Source organism: Salvia hispanica, chromosome 1 (genome assembly GCF_029641045.1).
Source record: "Salvia hispanica isolate PSC_SH4W2 chromosome 1, Shi_PSC_v1, whole genome shotgun sequence".
In the NCBI taxonomy this organism is placed as follows: domain Eukaryota; kingdom Viridiplantae; phylum Streptophyta; class Magnoliopsida; order Lamiales; family Lamiaceae; genus Salvia; species Salvia hispanica.
This window is the reverse complement of record NC_142692.1, coordinates 61,676,811-61,696,760: the sequence shown is the minus strand read 5'-3', so window position 1 is coordinate 61,696,760 and position 19,950 is coordinate 61,676,811. Positions and strand designations below refer to the sequence as shown.

At 33.8% G+C, this 19,950-nt stretch overlaps 2 protein-coding genes across 4 annotated transcripts; both read left to right on the top strand.

Moving 5' to 3' along the window:
• The first annotated feature begins 7,427 nt into the window (after positions 1-7,427).
• On the top strand, positions 7,428-10,796 carry LOC125185518 (uncharacterized). Of its 3 annotated transcripts, none has more exons than XM_048082068.2 (6): positions 7,428-7,961; positions 8,436-8,650; positions 9,607-9,862; positions 9,971-10,056; positions 10,138-10,229; positions 10,304-10,796. In XM_048082068.2, the coding sequence occupies exons 1-6, from the start codon at positions 7,731-7,733 to the stop codon at positions 10,534-10,536; spliced, it is 1,113 nt and encodes a 370-aa protein (XP_047938025.1). In that variant the 5' UTR covers positions 7,428-7,730; the 3' UTR covers positions 10,537-10,796. The 3 variants fall into 3 exon arrangements, with proteins under 3 accessions (XP_047938025.1, XP_047938024.1, XP_047938023.1); XM_048082067.2 differs by having other exon boundaries at positions 9,574-9,862; XM_048082066.2 differs by having other exon boundaries at positions 9,571-9,862.
• Positions 10,797-16,121: 5,325 nt separating this feature from the next.
• LOC148934320 (B3 domain-containing protein At3g25182-like) lies at positions 16,122-16,805 on the top strand. The gene is made up of 2 exons (XM_089062266.1): positions 16,122-16,336; positions 16,442-16,805. Exons 1-2 carry the CDS (start codon positions 16,122-16,124, stop codon positions 16,803-16,805), a joined length of 579 nt encoding a protein of 192 aa, XP_088918392.1.
• The last annotated feature ends 3,145 nt before the right edge of the window (positions 16,806-19,950 follow it).

Here is a 19,950-nt window from a genome sequence, read left to right as displayed (position 1 = left end):
CGAACAACCCGGTAATATGAGTGGGTTAGGGCTGTAAGCTAAACGGGTTGGCCCGAATGGGTTGGTGGGTTAAACGGGTTGGCCTGAACGAGTTGCGCGTCGGCCCGATAGGTTGTGAGTTTTTATTATAAAATATTAAGTTTTAGGGATATTTATATTTTTGAATCCTCAATCTTCATTCTACACAATCATTAGTCTTATTCAATCTTCATTCTACACTTACAATATTAGCTTTCAAGTTCCATCTCAACTCATTATTGCACTGTCCCATCATCTGCCTCTAGTGTCTTACCACCACCAAAGCCAATCAAGACAAAATTAAGAACTAACCATCAAAATCTTAATATATTTATCATTTTAATAATGATTCAAGTAAGATATGATTTTTAATTTTCATAAAGAATTAGTCACAAACAATGCCATAATAATGACACGAACACAAGCTTTAATTTATATTTAGTTGATCGAGATGAAATGCTTCTTTTCAAGTATTATTGAAGAAAACTATATAAATTTGAAGATTTTATATGATTCTAAACTAAAAAGAAAAAAGTATCTAAAATTTAAAATCATTTTATAGAAGGAAATTTTGATACAAGAGATTATTTTCGAAAGCTTTTAGGCCCGAATAGCCCGATGGGCTAGCCCAAAACCCGACGGGTTAGGATTAGGGTTGAAAATTTATGACCCGAAAAATCCATAACCCGAATGGCCCGCACCCAAATAGCCCGGCGACCCGAGTGAGCTGGCCCGAACCCGAACGAGTTAGCCCGATTGACATCTCTAATCATGATGCATATTTTAATTATGGATTAAAATAAAAATCAATTTACATATAATTAAATAATAAATCAAAAAAAGAAAGTAATACAATGTGCAATAAATGAAAAATGATACTAGTAGTACTAAGATAAATACACTTTCCTTTACATTTCTCAAACCAAGTGTATTAGTGGAAACAAAATGACTTGTACACTCTTCATGGTCTTATCTCATGAGCAAAATAGTTAGTCGAAGCATTTCAAATGTGATTTTTTCTTGTCCAAATTTCTAAAACGTGATATTTCATACTTCAATGATCTAAAAGGTGCGAACCTCATATTTTTTGGGACTAATTATAAATTTCATCCTACACGAACATCCATTACAACATTTTCACAATACCTAATATGGGCTTTACCGGGCTCCCTTACAACATTTTCACAATATTGGAAAGAATCAGACACATTTTAATTCATCAACTTTTTTTTCCCTGCCTATGGAATGGAGAAATGAAAATGTATAAACATATTTGACCAAAGAACTCTACATATATTTAAGGTTGCCTAATTAATACGTTGATATTAAAACAAGTATAATTAATTTTTACCGAATTTGTGCCAAACTATTGAATTGCATCAAAATACATGAACTCGCTTGATTTGGTTGCCTATTAGTTAGGTATTTGATATTACTGGAAATTAATGCTTCGATGTCACATGTCAATTAGAAAATGTATTTGATTAAGACCTGATTTTAAGATATTTTGTGATGCATTTCTGCACCAGTTATTAACCGACTAATTCATCATGTCCTTTAATTGGATCTCTCTATACTTGCAGCCAAATACGCATTGTTATGATGGTGAGACTAATTATGGGAGCTTATTGATTAATTATGTCTACTTTTGTAATTGAAACATATCTAGATGCATAATGTTTTTTTCTTTTAAGTTAGAGAAGAGAACGAGGGATGAGATGCAGACATATTTACGTGTTGACACAAAGGAGAATTACCAACGAGTTAATGTTTGGATAATAGTATAGTACTAACTACTAAGTACTACTATTATTTACATACCTTGAATTGATATGCGTTTCTACTAAATATGTAGAGATTGAAAAAGTTGTATAAAATGCCAATTAACTGTTTTTTCTGTATTTGTATATCCACTTAAATTCATATCTACTATTCTCTTTGTACCATAAAAATATCTGGATTAACATGTTTTAATGCTAAATGGATAAAGTATGAAAAAGATAGAAAAAATGATTGAAGTACTATTAATAGTGAGTGAGGCTCACATCATAAATTTTTTTTTACTAAAAATAAAAGTAAATAATTTTTGTAGTACATACCAAAATAAAAGAAAATGAAGATTATTTTTATGAGAAGGATGAAATATTAAAATTACTTTTCATGGATGAAAGAATAAAAATTTAATGGATAAGAGTTACTCACTTTGTCCTAAGGTAATTGAGTCGTCTTCTTTATTAGATTATCTCAAGGTAGTTGACATTTTGAGCAAAAATTTTATCTCTCGTACTTTATTCTTTCTTTCCTTCTTTCACATTTTATTTTCTCTTCAACTTTATTTTTCTCCACTTTAATTTTTAATACTCCCTCCGTCCTTGAAATTTGTCACTTATTTCTATTTTTGTCCGCCTCCAAAAATTTGTCACCTTGCACTTATACTATTTTTGATAATGGACCTCATGTTCCACGGACTATTCACACTCACATTTGATTATAAAACTAATAGGTAAGACCTACATTCTACTAACTTTTCAATCAATTTTTCATTATACTCCCTCCGTCCCATGCTACTCGTACTTTTCATTTTAGGCCGTAAAATCTTATTGAGTGATTAATGTAATTAAATTAGTATTTTCAGTGTGATAAGAGATCATTTAATAAAGGACTACTTAATTAATTTAAAATTTTACTTAAAACAGTAATAACGCAAGTGGTTTGGGCGGATCGAAATAGAAAAATGGAAAATATTTATTAATATTCGTACCAAATTAAATGATGACAATATAAAAGACCGCCAGTATAATTCATCAACTTTTTGAAATTAGTGCAAAAAAAAAATGCAGCTAAGAGAGGGAGTACAAAATAAAGGACACGCGGAAGAACAGGTATCTCAAAAATCGCACTTGTTTCGGATCCGATGCGCCACCTCTACTGCACCAGCCATGCACGTGTCATCCCAATCCACTAGTCACGTGACATTTCTGTCAACCAATCACGTTCTCAGAATTCAATTCTTGCTCGTGTGGTCGGCTTCCAATTAATAAATGTTCATATATTTGAAGTTACGTAATTACCCCTCTTTATTTCTATTACCATTAAACTTTAATCAATTAATTAATGTCAATACTCAATTCTTATCCTTCACATTAATGATCGGTCGGCAGCGTAATATATATTCATATCATATCCGCTTAATAATACTAGTAAATTTTCATAAATGGAAATGTGCCGTGGGATGGACGAAAACAAAAAGTGTACACAGTTTTATTGGATAGATAGAGTATATAACTAATTCAATTGGATCCAATTTATATTATTAAATAATGCATTTTAAAATAAGTAAACGAACATAAAAATGATAGAGAAAAAAAAAATACAATTTCAAAGAAGGTTATGAAATTGAGTTACTGAGCCAGGGTTCTATCAGAGGTCCGTGTTGAGATGCTGCTAACTGCAAGGTCGAGGGAGGTCAATGACTTATCGAGAGGCGACATGAGAGAGCTTGTGTAGGCAGCAACATAATGGACATAGAGTCTCAAAGAATGTAAGGGAGAAAATTATAAACTGATTGGAGAGTGTAGACACTTTGATGGAGAGAGGTTTCGACCTATTTTTGAGATGTCAAATAGAGTTAAGCTAGTACTTAAATCTAAATAGGTACTTCCTTTGTCTCATAAAAATATGTGCACTTTTTATTTTTGTTCATTTTGTAAAAATATGAGCATTTTATGGTATGTTATCCCAATTTATTATCTTTATACATCAAATTATTTACAACTTACACCACCATTAAAATATCAATAATAATGGGATCCTACCATCTACTAAAACTACTTTAACTATCATTCCATCTTTTCTTTTACTTAACAATTTTGTCTTAATGCTCGTGTCAATGAAGGAGCAGTAAATAACTTAGTGCAGCCACAGAAGCCCTAAACAACTAAACTTAATTAAAAATACTTTGAACAATAAATTAGGTATTAATCGGATACACCCCAACATCTAATCGGATTACTCCTCATCTGACTTATCCAAAATTTTATTGCTCAGTCTCATAAAATTAGATATCAGACATCCTATATTTGATCAGTAGAGGGATACGAAATACCCGATATTTGTATTTCCATTCCAAAAAAATATCTATGGGTAGAAGAAACATGCTACAAATACGAGGATAGACCGTGTGAGTACTACTATAATAAAAGAAGAAACATGCTACTAATACGAGGATAGACCGTGTGAGTACTAGAACAAAGCACAAATAAAATACGTGCTCCCTCTTCTGTATTATTCTCTCCCTTACTTAATTTTATCTTTATTTTAATTAGTTATTATCATTTTTTTAAGGCAAGGGAAAAAATGAAATATCTCATTTAGACCGGGACATATGGAGTACTTTATTGTGAACTTGTGACAATGTACACATTCTTTAGAAGGTAGGATGTCTACATGGTGATAAAAAAATATCTATGTCAATTTATAATTTTTTAGTTTATAGAATAAATCAAGTGTATAGTACTTCCTCCGTTCCACTTTAGGAGTCTCGATTGACCACTTTTAGATGTCCCATTTTAGGATTTCCGGTCGAAATATCTATACTACTAAAAGGGAGAGGTGGATGGAAAGTCAATATTACCCTTTTTGGAGGGAAAATGTGAAGTTATTTTATTTACCCTTTTGGTCATTTTGAGAAATGACAACCATTGGATAGAAAATTGGTCCAATGATAGCTTCCCAATCAAGATTTGGAACAATTATAAAGCAACATTGAATCTGCAAAATGAAACATAGAGAAATAAGAGTGAGAAGAAGAAAGGGGAAGGAGAAAGAGTGCATCGAGGCAGACCCTCAATCATCGCCGGAGCGGGGGCGGACGACATTTGTGCAGAGTTAAAGTGGTGTTTCCAAAAAAAAAGTGGTCTCCCCATACAATTTGGCTTAGAAGAGAAGTAGCATTATCCATAAAAAAAAAAGCACCATTGCTATATAAGCTTAAGCTATAGAGGTGAAGATCCAACTGCCAGAAACGTAAGCCTTTAAAGTAAGCCACAATCTCGGAATCGAGCAGAGGAGCAGCAGCTAGACATTCAGATGAAGAACCTCGAGTTCACGGCTCACCTCTAGCCATGATCACACTTTGCTAATTATAGCAATGTTTAAAAAAAAAAAACATGATCAACGGAAAGAAAAAAGAACACAAAATAGAAATAAAATATTTCGTTATCGAATTGGCATAGAAATTTAGGGGTAAATGAAGTTTATTATAACTTTACTCGCTCACACGAATCATAACATAATTAATTGTTTAAGATTTATCATGGTTACTGAGTTAATGTCAATACCGGATATTATTACAATACGCAATAATAAATAAATTATTTATTTATTTATCTAATATATTGTTATTGTACATTTCTTATTCCAATTATCTAATTTCTATTCCTTGATCTTTACTCACACGTATTTTCATTATATGTATATCTTATTCCTATTAACTCATACTCTTTGATCATTAATCACACATCTTTTCTTTGTCATCAGTTTTATTGTTTTTACTCCACTTAGATCATAAATTAAAATTGTATAAAATCGTTTTGCTGAATTTGAAATATTTCATTCATTAGGGATAGTAAATTCTTCATTTATAGTGAGACAATATATTATATGTATATCTTATTTCTATTAACTCATACTCTTTGATCATTAGTCACACATCTTTTCTTTGTCATTAGTTTTATTGTTTTTACTCCACTTAGATCATAAATTAAAATTGTATAAAATCGTTTTGCTGAATTTGAAAGATTTCATTCATTAGGGATAGTAAATTCTTCCTTTAGAGTGAGACAAGATATTTACATCCTGTTATTTTAAATCTTCACGGTGTTTTGAATTCTTATTTTTAATATATTCATTATATTTTGTATCCATTATTTGAAACTCTTAAGTTCCGTGCATAGCACGGAGGTTAATACTAGTTCCACAAATAGTACTCCCTCTGTTTCTTCATATTTGAGTCATTTTACCATTTCGGAAAGTTTCTTCATAGTTGAGTCGTTTCCTTATATGATAACTTTTTCCTCTCTCTTACTTTACTCTATCTACTTTATTCACTTTATACTTTATTCTCTCTATCTTTTTCTCTCTCTTACTTTTTTATCTATTTATTTAACACACCCAACATTCATTTCTAAAACTCCGTACCGAAAAGTTCCACCTCAACTATGAAGAAACGGAGGGAGTAATAGGTTATTCCTCTCACATTTTATTATAAAACTAATATATAAAAGTAGGACCCACATTGCACTATCTTTTTTCATCAACTTTCTTTTGTATTTCTACTCATGTGGATCTGAAATAACACTCTTAAAGTAAGACGAATGGAGTATAACACATTCAATTGTATTATCAATTACTCCCTCCATCCCGAATAATTCGTCTCAGTTTTCCATTTTGGTCCGTCCCACATAATTTGTCCCATTTCACTTTTACCATTTTTGGTAGTGGACTCCATATTCTACTAACTCATTCATACTCACATTTTATTATAAAACTAATATATAAAAATATGACCCACATTCCACTAACTTTTTCAACCTACTTTTCATTACAATTCTTAAAACCCGTGCCCGGTCAAAATGACCCGAATTATCTGGGATGGAGGGAGTAACATTTTTGTAGTGGTCCAGATATTTTGAATTGACATTGACAATTAAGCTTAGTACAATAATATACGATGAGAATTGTCTTGCGTTTTGTTATTCAAGGTGATATGACATTTTAATAAAGCACAATCGTAATATTATACTCTCCTTTCCATAATAGTAGAATCATATTATATTCTCCCATTACTGGCGTGTGAGAGCTTCCATCTCTCAGGCACAAGTGTGAGGCCTTGGGAGATGGGCTCCTGTTAGGACAGTGGGTTGAAGGTCTCCTCTCTAACGGGCCGCTGTGTACCCTGATTGAACCCCTTCACAAACTGTCGGGCCGGGGTGTGGGGGCGGCCAGGGTGACCGCATCATCTTTTGCTACAAGAATCATTTTATCATTTTTGTATGTCCATGAATAGAGTTATTTTTTTTCTTTTAAAAATCAACATATTTTTTTATATACTTTATTCTCTCTCCATCTCAATTTTTTCTATTTTTTATTTTATTCTTTCTTATTTAATTCATTTTTTTTAAAAATTATGTGTCAAAAAACGTCTCCAATATTGAGGAACGGAAGTAGCAGCAATACTACCATTAATCAAGAGTTTTTGCAAATGGAAGTAGTAACAATTAAGAGTGAAAACATAGATTTCTCTTACAGGTGGCAAATTCGTCATTTCGCTCACACCAATAACCGCGTGTTTTTAATAAAAAACAATTTCCCCATCAACTCCACCTTTTCCCTTCCAATTAATTAATTATCTCAGAAATGCTTGAAAATAATTTTGCTTTTCTTCTCTTCCATTTCCATTGTTGTTCTTCTTATACCCATCCATTTCCCTGCCATTCTCTACCCATACATTCTGCATACCAATTTTGATCTCACTTCACATTCCAACAATTCATCCACATTGATTTGATCAAGCCCCGGTATTGACGATAAAACTCGAAAATTCTCATACAATTTGACAGATTATATATCGCGGAAAAGGAAAAAGGTTTTTCCGTGTTTAGAGCTTCGGTGAATCAGGGTTTTTGGTCTCATTTTAGTTTCGGTTCGGGAATATGTTGGGGCCAGGCTTGCACTTCAATAGGAGTAGTAGAAACGGCGAGGATCGGTTTTCCAACGGGGCTAGGGCTCCACTGGCTCAGGATTATTTTCGGAGGGCTCAGAGTGAACCGCTGCCGGACAAGTCCAACGCACAAATTCCGGCGTCGGAGCCCTCTCCTCTGTGTAATCTGGAGAGATTTTTGGAATCAGTCACGCCATCTCTACCAGCGCAATATGTATCCAAGGTTTGCCCCTTCTGGATTATCGATTTGATTCAATTTTTAATAACTCTAAATCGTTAGTTATATTGCTTGTAATTTGGGGATTTGATTTTACTTTGAATTAGTTATATGAGGGTTCTGATTGGCAGTATTTAAGTTGTAAATTGGATATTGCACTCCTCATCTGGATCCTGATGAGCTAGAGAAAATGTATACGTCTGAAATCTGAACTTTTAATGTTTTTATGCTCAACCTATGCTTGATATGAGAAATTATTGCAAATACATTTTCTTCTCTTTCATAACCTACATTTGGTATAGAAATTTAGGATACAGACTATGCGTGAGATATATTGTTATTAGAATGATAGTAGTTGTTAATGTTTGCACACATAGTAGTTGTGGTGCTTGTGTTTGTCTTTGTGCTTTCATGAAAACTTTTACATGAAGTTCTCTTTTCTTTTTCATCCCTGATTGAATATATTGTCAATTGTCACAGATGAAAGCGAGGAGTTGGAGAACTTGTAATGTAGTAGAATCCAAGCCCTTCTTTGTACTAAGTGATTTGTGGGAGTCATTTAAAGAATGGAGTGCATATGGAGCTGGGGTGCCTTTGGTACTTAACGATCGTGATGGTGTTGTTCAGTATTATGTTCCGTATCTGTCGGGCATTCAGTTGTACGCTGACATTTCAAAGAGTACAACCAAATTAAGGTATCTGTCTTTTGGCTTATGATGTGTATCTTATTTAAGGCAACCTGGAATGCACAGCACAATTATGGTATCTGTCTTGGCTTATGTTGTAGTATTTTGTTTAAGGTAACTTGGAATTTGTGGTTTTTACTTCATGTATGGATGTATCTTAATTGGTTTCATCAAGGGCAAATTTCAACTTTGGGACTTTTCCAGTGAGGTTTCTGCACTTTCTTCATGATTTAAAATTGCAATTTGGTCTCACCTCACCATGTTGTTACTAATATATTTGAATCAGTTTCTAAAAGATCATATTACATTGGACTCATGCCTAATTTTTGTAACAATATGGTCTGATGCATGCTCATTCTCAATAAGTGTCTTGGTTTTTGTAATTCCTTAATGTAGATATTTTGTTTAAGTGGATGTCAACAACTAAATGCTCCAATACTTGATAAGTGAACCTCTCTGTCAAACCTGTTTCTTTAGAAATGGATGCACCTATATACCTGTTTTACTCTAAAAGGATAGCTGTGTAAATGATGGAAAGAGTTAATGCACACACGAAAATATCTGTAAGGTGTTTACTTGGAACTTAAAACTACCATGCATTTTTTTATCTGCTTAAGATATCTGAAGAATGGTTACTAGATATTATCTACTTATGAATGTTAGTCTAGCAAATGATATCTTATACCTAAGTTGATTTGTAATGTCACCACCCTCTTCCTGTCTGTCGTTTAGGTGTAGAGAGTTTCCTTGTCATTTTACTTAACTGTATGTACGATTTTTAAGGCCTAATTTTAAACATTCACTTGTTGCTCTTTGGAATGGAAAAGGAACTGTCACATATTGTATTTGGTAAATTTATTCTTAATGCACTGTTTTATTCTATCTATAACAATCTTTTTCCATGTCGGATTTTATTCATCTCGTTTTAGGAGACGTGGTGAAGAAAGTGATGGTGAATATTTTAGGGATTCAAGTAGTGATGGAAGCAGTGATAGTGAACAGGAGAGGTGTGGCTTGAGCTATTTTAGAGAGCAACCAAGTTACTTCAAAAGCAGTAATAGTCCTCTCACAGTAGATCAAATGGCAGTGAGAGAGCACCAAAGGGAATTTCAAGAAGGTTTCTCTAGCGATGAAGGGGAACCTGAAATTTCTCAGGGATGCTTGTTGTTTGAGTATCTCGAACATGCTCCCCCTTATTCTAGGGAGCCTTTGGCAACCAAGGTGCATTGTCTATTTCATCCTTAATATATTTACCATATCTGTCTTCAGTTTTGTTTTGATGCACAATTCATCTTTGCTGAGAGAGGACTCAACAATTCATATTTACAGATATCTGATCTTGCTCTCCATTGCCCGGAGCTAAAAACGCTGAGGAGTTGTGATCTGCTTCCATCAAGCTGGATTTCTGTCGCCTGGTATCTTCACTAGAAAATGCATCATTATTTCTTGATTCTCCCCATTTCGTGCTTATCTGATGGAGAGTATCGATACTGTAGGTACCCGATTTACAGAATACCCACGGGTCCAACTCTCAGAGATCTAGACGCTTGCTTCTTGACCTTCCATTCTCTTCATACACCCGTGACAGGTAATTGAACTAGTCACAGCTCTCTCTTATGATTTCGGTTTTTTGAGTCCGACTCACTTCTTTGCTCGTCATAGGAATTGAAGTCGTGCATCCCCCTGTTGTGACATACCCTAGTGAAGGTGATGACGCTCCTCAAATTTCACTTCCAGTATTTGGGCTGGCTTCGTATAAATACAAAGCGTCGCTGTGGACTCCGTTCACAGGACATCAGCGGCAGCTGGAAAATTCTCTGTTGCAAGCTGCGGATAACTGGCTAAACTTGCTCCGAGTCCATCACCCTGATTTCTCCTTCTTCTGCCGCAGATAAAAACTATGTTGCCCATTTCAACTTGGTCTGTTTTGCTCTGTTAATAATGTGTGTGATGAATATTTAATGAAAGTGAAAAAGATAAAGAAAAGTAGAGAGGGGTTGCAGTTGGTGGTGTTGTGAAAAAACAGAGCAGGATATATTTGGTGAGCTGATGAATCTGATGTAGGTTGGAGAGCCTATTCGCATGAGGATTTTGGTAGATAATGTCATGTTATGTATACTAGTTTTGACAGATATAGAAAGTAGTGTTTGGTTAATTTTACCGTCTTAGCATTATATTTTGCTATCTTTTTAAATTTTAAAAAATAAAATTTGAAAAGCGTTGTTGTAATTGTAGCTTAGAGCATCCAAAAAAAGAATGCCCTAGCCACCGCCTAGTAATAGCCTAAACTAAAACTCCTCTAATGCTCAAAGTGGGGAGTTTATGAACTTCTGATGCTATTCTTTTATGCAAGTATGCAACTTTAAAAGTTCAGATTCTATTGAAGTAAATTCACTCTTTTATACTCCCTCCGTCCCGGCTAAGATGACACATTGCTTAGCCGGCATGGGATTTTATGAGTTATTGGTAAAAAGTGTTTAATTGAAAAGAAAAAATGTGGGTGTAAGTATTAAAGTAGAGAGATAAAGAAAGATGGATATTTTAATAGGAGTTAGAAAAAATGGTAGAGTGTATTAATTGAAGAGAGAAAATTTCCAAAAAAATAAAATGTGTTATCTTAGTTGAGACAAATTAAAAAGGAAAACATGTTATCTTAAGCGGGACGAAGGGAGTATAATTTTCTATTAATTACTTTGGAAATCCGTCCCATAAAAGATTATGACCTGGATCAAATCGATTCTATTTTGAATCTCTATACGCGAAATTCATCAGCCAAAAGATATTTTCATATTTCTTTGGATATAGTTTTTACTACTATTTTATTTTTTATTTTTTATTTTTTATTTTTTTTTTTTTTTTTTATCTTCTTGTAGATCCTCAGAATAATTTTTTGGTTTGATTGGGTTTGGCTTACCCCCAGACCGCTTGGTAAATACACCCTCCGCTCCCAATTAAATATCTCATATTCGATCGGTGTGAGTTTTAAGCAATTGTGTGACTTTATGAAGAAAAATCTTGGGATGAGTAAAGACTCAACTTCCCCAGTGTATTATAGCGAATGACCGCCTGTTGTTCACACTGGCAGGAGAAGGGTACTCGTTTGTGTCCCCTCTACTAGGGTTTGGGAGAGATGCTCTCCAAGTTCTTTAGTGGAATATGAACCTACTTTAATCTCACTTTCATTTTTAGTTTGTCCCACTAAAGATGTTACATTTCTATTTTTGAAAAAAGTTCCTCTCACATTAATTTAAGGGATATTGGTCCCTAAAACAATGAACTTTGCCAAATTTTTGGTATTTTCCACGAACTTTAAAATTGATCTACAATATCACAAACTTTACATTTTGTTTGTTATTTTCCACCACAATAGGGCTCAAAAACCTGCTAGAACACACAGCCTTCGCTGCGGCTGGGGCTGAAATTGCCCGGCCGCAGAACCCCCATGTAATTAGGCTGGAAATTCAGGGGTATGCGGTGGTCGGAATTTTATGGCGCTATTGCTAATGGCCTTAAGAGCCAGCTAATTAGTCGCAATAAACATGCTAATGACTGTAATGGTAGTTGTGACAGCCCGGATTTCTAGGGTATAATAAATACGGCGACTGCTACCAAAACGGACTTAAAAGCAATAAAAACGTAGGCTAGGTTTTCATTTAAAGAGATTTGACCAAAGTATTAAAGAAACTATCAAAGCAATAAGTCAACAATTTAACCTAGAAATGGATCATTGAAGAATAGATACCATAACTATGATCGAAAGTCAAGGGTTCGACATAAGTTCAACAAAAAACCACAACATGTCTCAATCTTCTAAACCAAAGGGAACAAGTTCAAAATAGCCAAATAATACTAAAGTGTTTCAAATATTCAGCGGAAACGACCAAGAGAAAGTGAAGCTATGTATGAAGACACAGCTACACTCGAAGTTCAAAATATCCATCTTATTTTATTAATGTGCTCAACACCCGCCACCGCTCGTCGCCGTTCAACCTGCACATAAGGAAAACACATGCAAGGCTGAGTATTTTGAAATACTCAGTGAACTCATTGCCAAAACATTTTATAAGTTATGCCACCCTAAACATAGTGAACTCGAGTTTTACAATTATAAAAATAAAGATCATCGAGTATCACAAAAATATTTACATAGACTGGCCAGTTAAACTCAACTCCCCACTTTTCTCATCAATTTTGCACAATCACAACATTTCCATGGTGCGATGAAAGTGTGGCCACACTTTTCGCCCACGAGACCGGCCGACTAGCAAGGACGACTCCCGATCCCACCGTGTACACTAGCCTGGTAGGGTTTGCGGCCCTACTCAGACCCGAATTCGTTTATACATATTCATAGTCCTATAGCCCAATGGAGCGAACTCTCAAACTGGGCATCAGGCGCACAACATCATTACAAATAATCACAGGCATGACATAACAGTTTAAACCACCCTTATCTCTCCACTTTCATAAATTTGCAACATAAAAGAGTTTAAGAATAAAGCCCACCTCGACTGCTTAGGTTTCAAGCACGTTTCTCTCTTTCGTTATCTGGCATCGCAACCGAGGTTTCACCTTTTTAATCACATAGGCACGTATCACAAATCAGTTTCAACATCAACTCCTAAATCATGCATGTCTCAACGCTTCCCCTTTTTCCCACCGATCCAAATTACGTTTATCATTCAAACCAAGCCATAATCATCATATAAGTCTTCACACTCAACAATCTTAGATCTAAGATCAACTTATGTCACAGATGAGTGTTTTGCCAACACACACCTACACACACACACACGACGCACACACACATGCATCCAATCATCAATTTATTTTCCCCTTTTCACTCGTTCTATATGCATGAGGGTTTAAGAGCACCAATTAATCGGTTAGATGAAGAAGATTAATATGAGAATACCTTTTTGAGAAAACGAACGGTAGAAATCAAAGTATTAGCCTTGGTTCTTCAAGATTGAATTAAACTTCAATTCTTCTCCAAAAGATGACGAAATATTGGAGAATAGTAGAAGAAAATTGAGAGAGAGAGAGAGATGGGAGGGAGGCGTGTACAATGGGGTGGGGGGCGATTTTTTTTTGAGCTAGGGTTTAGGGTTTTTGGCTTCTTATTTAGAGTTCAATAAAATCTTTAGGTAGTTAAAATAGAATATTTGGGAAGATTTGATTCTCCACAATTAATTAAAAACAAATATTGTGGAGTAGAGAAGAAGAAATAAAAAAAAGAGCTAGGGTTCAAGGCATGGAGGTTTTCGAAATATATGACTTTTATTTAGCCAAGATTTTGTTTGGTATATTTTTCGGAGTAGAATAAAATATCACGGAGCAAAATAAAAATAAAAATCTCCCATTGGAGAAAGGAAATAGGCGTGTAATATAGCCTTTTAATAAGGAATGGATTTTTAATATTAACTAGAATAAGATATGGCAAGATCTCCTTGAGGTATGGTAAGATTTGCTAGAATATTTAAATTTTAGGTATGGAAGGAAATCAATAAGAGATCAATTAAACAAATAAAATAATTCCTCCTTCCCAAAAATATGTGATTTTCGAAAATCACCTAGAATCAATAGGGTGTCGATTTTTCTCATTAAGAAATAGAGGATAATTGGGTTTTGGATTTAATTTGGATAAATATCCCAAGAATTAAATTAAATCCGGAAAAATAGGATTTTCTCCAATAAAGTGAAGGGGTCGAAAATTTCAAGAATAAAAATGTGGTTATAGTATTTATGGAATTATCTTAAAAATCTTACTCATCCTTAAACAAATAATTCACCACATAATTTCACCTTAAATTCAAATATTCACAAGCCACGTCATATACTCATCGAGTTTGACTTTTCAACCCAAACCTCAACCCTAGACACAACTTGTCATAAGAACTCATGCAATAAATTCATTCATCAATTAATTCACGTCTCCCACGTCATCAATAAGAATTTTACGGCTCTAAAATTAGGGTTCGAAAAAGTGGGGTGTTACAGTAGTAGTCTCCGAAACCGATCTTAAACACACATTAACTACGAAATAGTGCTAGATTATTGAGTTGTTAATAAATTTGATCCAGAATTATGTTACCAAATACCTATTCATCAATTATGGGGAAGTGATCAATTGCTAACTCTTCATTTTATTGCTAACTACAAATAGCTTAAAACCATAAGATCTAGTGGTTGATAAATTGTCATGTGAAATTTTGTTTTTTTATTATTTAAATTTAAAAAGATTAGAAAACTGCCAAAATTAGGGTTTTAGATCAAAATGTCAATATAGTGTATTAAATATATCAATAAGATTCACTGAATATATCAATATAATTTAGCTTTGACATTTTATATGTATTATATTTACATATTATGATAGTTATATTGACATAAAACTGTTACTTGAAAAATACGAAAATTAAAAAGAAAAAAAAGAAAATTTGACACCAGAACTTATGCAAGTGAGATTTCGTTAGAATCCTTATAGTATTATCTTTAATTTGATGTATATTGTGTAAAAAATAATTTATATTGAGATAGTTATACTAATTTAAAGTTTTGAGATATTTTTAAAGTTAATTATAACTAGCTTTTTGTTAATAGACATTAATACCCATAATTAATATTTTTTGTACACTTTAGTAATATGTGTGACTAATTTATCCTGTGCCTTGATTTAATGATCAATGCATATTGTAGTTCGCAATTTAAGAATTAGTTAGCAAGGGGTGTGTTATATTCCTAACTATTTAAATTGCTAACTCTGCTAACTCATCAATACAGTGTATTAAAAATGTCAACACAGTGACATCAAAATGTCAACACATAATATCAACATATTATATTGAAGTTCAACAAAATTATGTGTTGACATTTTAATGTCATCGTGTTGACATTTTTAATACACTGCATTGATGAGTTTGGAAGTTAGCAACTTAAGAAAGTTAGCAATTGATCACTCCCCTAGTTAGCAATATAGCATATTAACTATAATTATGATTATTGCAGCACCTAAAAAATAGGGATGATTATTATTTAAATTTTGAGTCAATTCCATCAACTTTTGGAACTATAATATTTGAATTAGTCAAAATAAAGCTAATATTACAAAATTAAATACGATGTGACAACAAAATCCCGCCGTTTATGATATTTCAATATCTTTGAACAAAACTGAAAATATAGTGCCGTTTTGTAAAAAATAACATCATTTTATTATCACATTGTATTTGATTTTGTCATATTAAAAAAAATTAAAATATTATGATTTCATATTTCAGTTTAAAAAATTAATGAGGTCAACTAAAGTTATACTCCCTGAAATTGGTAATAAAATATTAATCAAGCCTTTTCCTAGTAGGAAAATAAGGTATTATTAGTATTAAACTAGGAATTTTCCTTTTCCGATTCCAACTCGAATTATTAGTGTGGCTATATATATGGCGATCCGATCGACCATGTTTTGGAAATTAGTGTGAAGATGGCGGACGAGAAAGATAAAAAACTGGAGCAATCAGCCGAGTCATGGCTGATACGGTTGTGCAAAGCCGGGTACGGATCATGGGACTCCGACCCTCAACGAATCGCCAATTTCCTCCAGAAAGAGGGAAACGAGAAGCTCGGCCTCAACATCCCAATCGACATCCCCCGCATCACTCGCAAGCTCCGCATCACAGACGCAGAGATCAAGGCCAAGTACCAATCCCTCATCAACACACACAACGCATCATCGTCATCATCTGATTCTTCTTCTTCTGCCTCTTCTTCTTCTTCCTCCTCCCCTCGCCGCTTGTTCATAAGGAGGAAGCTGCAGAAGTCGGATATCTGCCATCACCAGAACCGGCTCTCGATGCCGTGCAGCCAGGTTGACGAGGGGATTCTGACGGCGCAGGAGATGGCAGAACTATTAAGGGAGGATAAAGATAAAGGGAAGGATAAAAAAGGGATGATTGAGGTGGAGGTGGTGGATCCGCAAGGGCGGAGGTACGGGGTTAGCCTGAAGCGGATCAAGGCCGGGGGGACTAACAGCTGCAGCTACACCATCGGGAGGCCGTGGAATGATATCAAGAAGGCGAATGGTTTCAAAGAAGGGATGAAGTTGGAGGTTTGGGCTGTCAGAAGGGAGAGTGGCCAACTCTCTTTCCATCTCACAGCTCACCCTTGAAATTTCTTTCTACTTAGGGTTTTTTATGTTTCAAACGGATTTTTTTTAGTTGGATTGTATTTGTTTGCTTCTCTAAAGACATTCAAATTATTATTCATTTATTACTCCCTCCATCCGCCATTAGGAGACTTGATCACTTTTGTGCATTCGTTTTGTAAAATTGATAATAAATAGTTAAAGAGAAAATTTTTTAAAGTTAGAGAGAGAATAATGTTGATAAGAGTCTCCTCAACATTATTCTCTCTCTTAATTTATCTTTTCTCCACTTTAACTAATTATTACTATCATTTTTATAAAATAAGTGGGCAAAAGTGACCGGGACTCCTAATGGCGGACGGAGGGAGTAGTTCTGAAAAAAATAATTGTTTTAGTTTTTCAATAACTTCGTTGTTTTTCACATGGAAAATAATTTATAATACATTTATCATATAGGTCAATCTAGATACTGATCACGATATACGAATATGATGAATAAAATACGATAACTTTTTTAGTGTTTAATTAGTTAATCTCCCTGATACAGGTATTACTCTATCGGCCATTGATGATCAACCATGAGGACACTCAAAGCCAATAACTGAAGTACCCATCCAAGTCCAACCGTTTCAGATGAAGAATCAGAGACCACGAAGAGCAGCAAGGCCTCCTCAACGCTATCAGGACTATGTCCGACGTTAGCTAAGATATTTGTCATGTTTCTAGTATTTTATCTTCTTTACTTTTAAACTATGTAAGTTGTAATAGGATAGAGCGTCGAGCATACTTATAAGCTCCTTTTCGGGTTTTCTATGTGGTTTTTTCCCGGATCGCAAAAGAGAGTCAAACCACCCTAGGGTCCTAGTATAAATAGAAGCTTGACTTGTTTTCGTTTCTTCTTCATGAAATAACAAGCTCTATTTTAGTTTATCTTTGCTTTCTCTCTTATTCAAAAATTACTCAAACTCAAGAGTGATCAACATACATTGAATCTGCGACGCTCCCTAGTCCATTCAAGCTGGAATATAATCATCGGAACTTTGATAAGGACGTTTGCCTTATCTCTCCCTCGATTAAGAATTTCACTATTTCAGTCAGAGTAATCCTATATGGTTCCACGCAGGGCCATTTGTGTTTTTCCTATAGGGTAGTGATAAAATGCAAACTTATATATTGTACAAACTCAAAACTCTTCAACACAGCTTCAACACCGTTTCAATACAATATCAACACAATGTAAAATTTCAAGATTTTAATGTCAACACAATATCAACACAACATCAGCACAACATCAATCATTGACTACCGTTGAAATCCTGTTGACATTTTCCTGTTGATGTTTTTTTGTGATCTGTTGACATTTTTCAATGGTCTAGATCATAGTTTTGAGTTTGTACAATATTTAGAGTTTTTATTTGATCACATTCATTTTTCCTATATATATTATATATATGCAGCATTAAACGTATCTAACGTTAGCTCAGGTGGCCTGAGTTCCAGTCTTTTGTTCATGAGGTGCAGAATTTGAGACCTTTATATTTTAGTAAAATCGATTTAAAAGCTATGCTGGTAGTTCATTTGTGGCTTTATTTTCTCTAATTTGTAAGTTTTGTTGATTTTCTCATATTCATATATGTTTTATGGACTCTCACATTCTTAACTTTTATTAATTTTTTTAAACTAGTAATTTTATAAAAATCATTTTAATTTGTAATCATAAAGAATGATTTTATAGTTGAAGTATCGAATAAAATCAATTTTAATGTGATGTTCTTTATTATAAAAAATAGTCTATTGATCTGATAAATATGTAAATATATCATATAATATTTTTGTAAAATCGAGTTATGCTTTAACAAATCTATTCACTAGTTAATTTTTTTATCATTTATTTTTTTCAGCTATGGCTTTTTATATTGCTCATGTCTGAGTTTTTTCTGTGTCGTAAGCACCGAACCTTAAAGATGCCGTTAGCACTCAAAAAAATTCACTGATAGTTTGAGCCCATCACTGTTAAAATTTTGGCTCTGCCACTAGTTCCACATGGACTTTTTGTTTGGCCATGTAAGATAGAGTACAATTTATACGAAATTGAATTTTACGGGAAATTGACTCTACACTAAAAGTTTGTGTATGTTTTTACTTTTTACCATATTTGCTATAAGTAAATAATGTTATAACTAACTAAAGGGATGTAGTATGGTGAAGACAAATCAACAAACCATACTGTACTAGTAAATCTGAATATAAACAATAATGAAATGATAATTAAATGGTCTTAATATGGCTCTTATGGGCCTAGTAGCGACGTTATGTGGGCCTTCCACAACCTTTTGTTAAATGGTTTTAATTTGGCGCTTAATGGGCCTAGTAGCAACAATATGTGGGCCATTCACAACCTTTTGTTGTGTTAAAGCCCAATAACAGTGTCCGGCCCAATAATCCATCATCACCCCATCAACCACCCATAATATTTTTTCAATTTTAATTATATTCAAATTTATTAATATCTGTATGTCATTGCATTGTCACTCTTCAACCACATACACCCAAAAACGATGAGAGAGACCCTTTCTATTATCTGCTAGTACACTGAAATCTCCCTAAAAAAAGATGTATATAAGTGTAAAACAAATTAAAATTGTTTTGGAGCTGTTTTCTTAGATCAACTTTTAGGAAAGAAGATGTGGGGTAGCCACAAATGGAATATCTGAATGAGTATGTCGCATGGAAAGATTAATCGCAAATATGAAAAATAAAAAAAAGGTAAGAAGTCATTCATTAAAATTTTAATATGCAATAATTAGTTTTTCCTATATCGTTTGAATACAACAGCCATCTTAACACATTCTCTAGCACATGGTGTGCAATGTTCTTCTCTAATTGATTCTCATCACAAATACCAAGAATTGACAACATGTAAGCTAGCTTGTTATTCTTGGGGCCCCCTTTTTCATTTTTTCTGAAAATAATTTCCTCATGCTCTGAAAATCATATAATCTTGAAAGAATAAATAATGTGTGTGGGACAATGTGTAGGACAGAGAAGGACAGAACAGATAATATGTTTAAAAAGTGAAGGACAAAAGTGTGTTGGGATGTCATTACAAAAGCTTGAATATTGAACATAACAACAAAAACATTACAGGAGATAGACAACTGTATTTAAA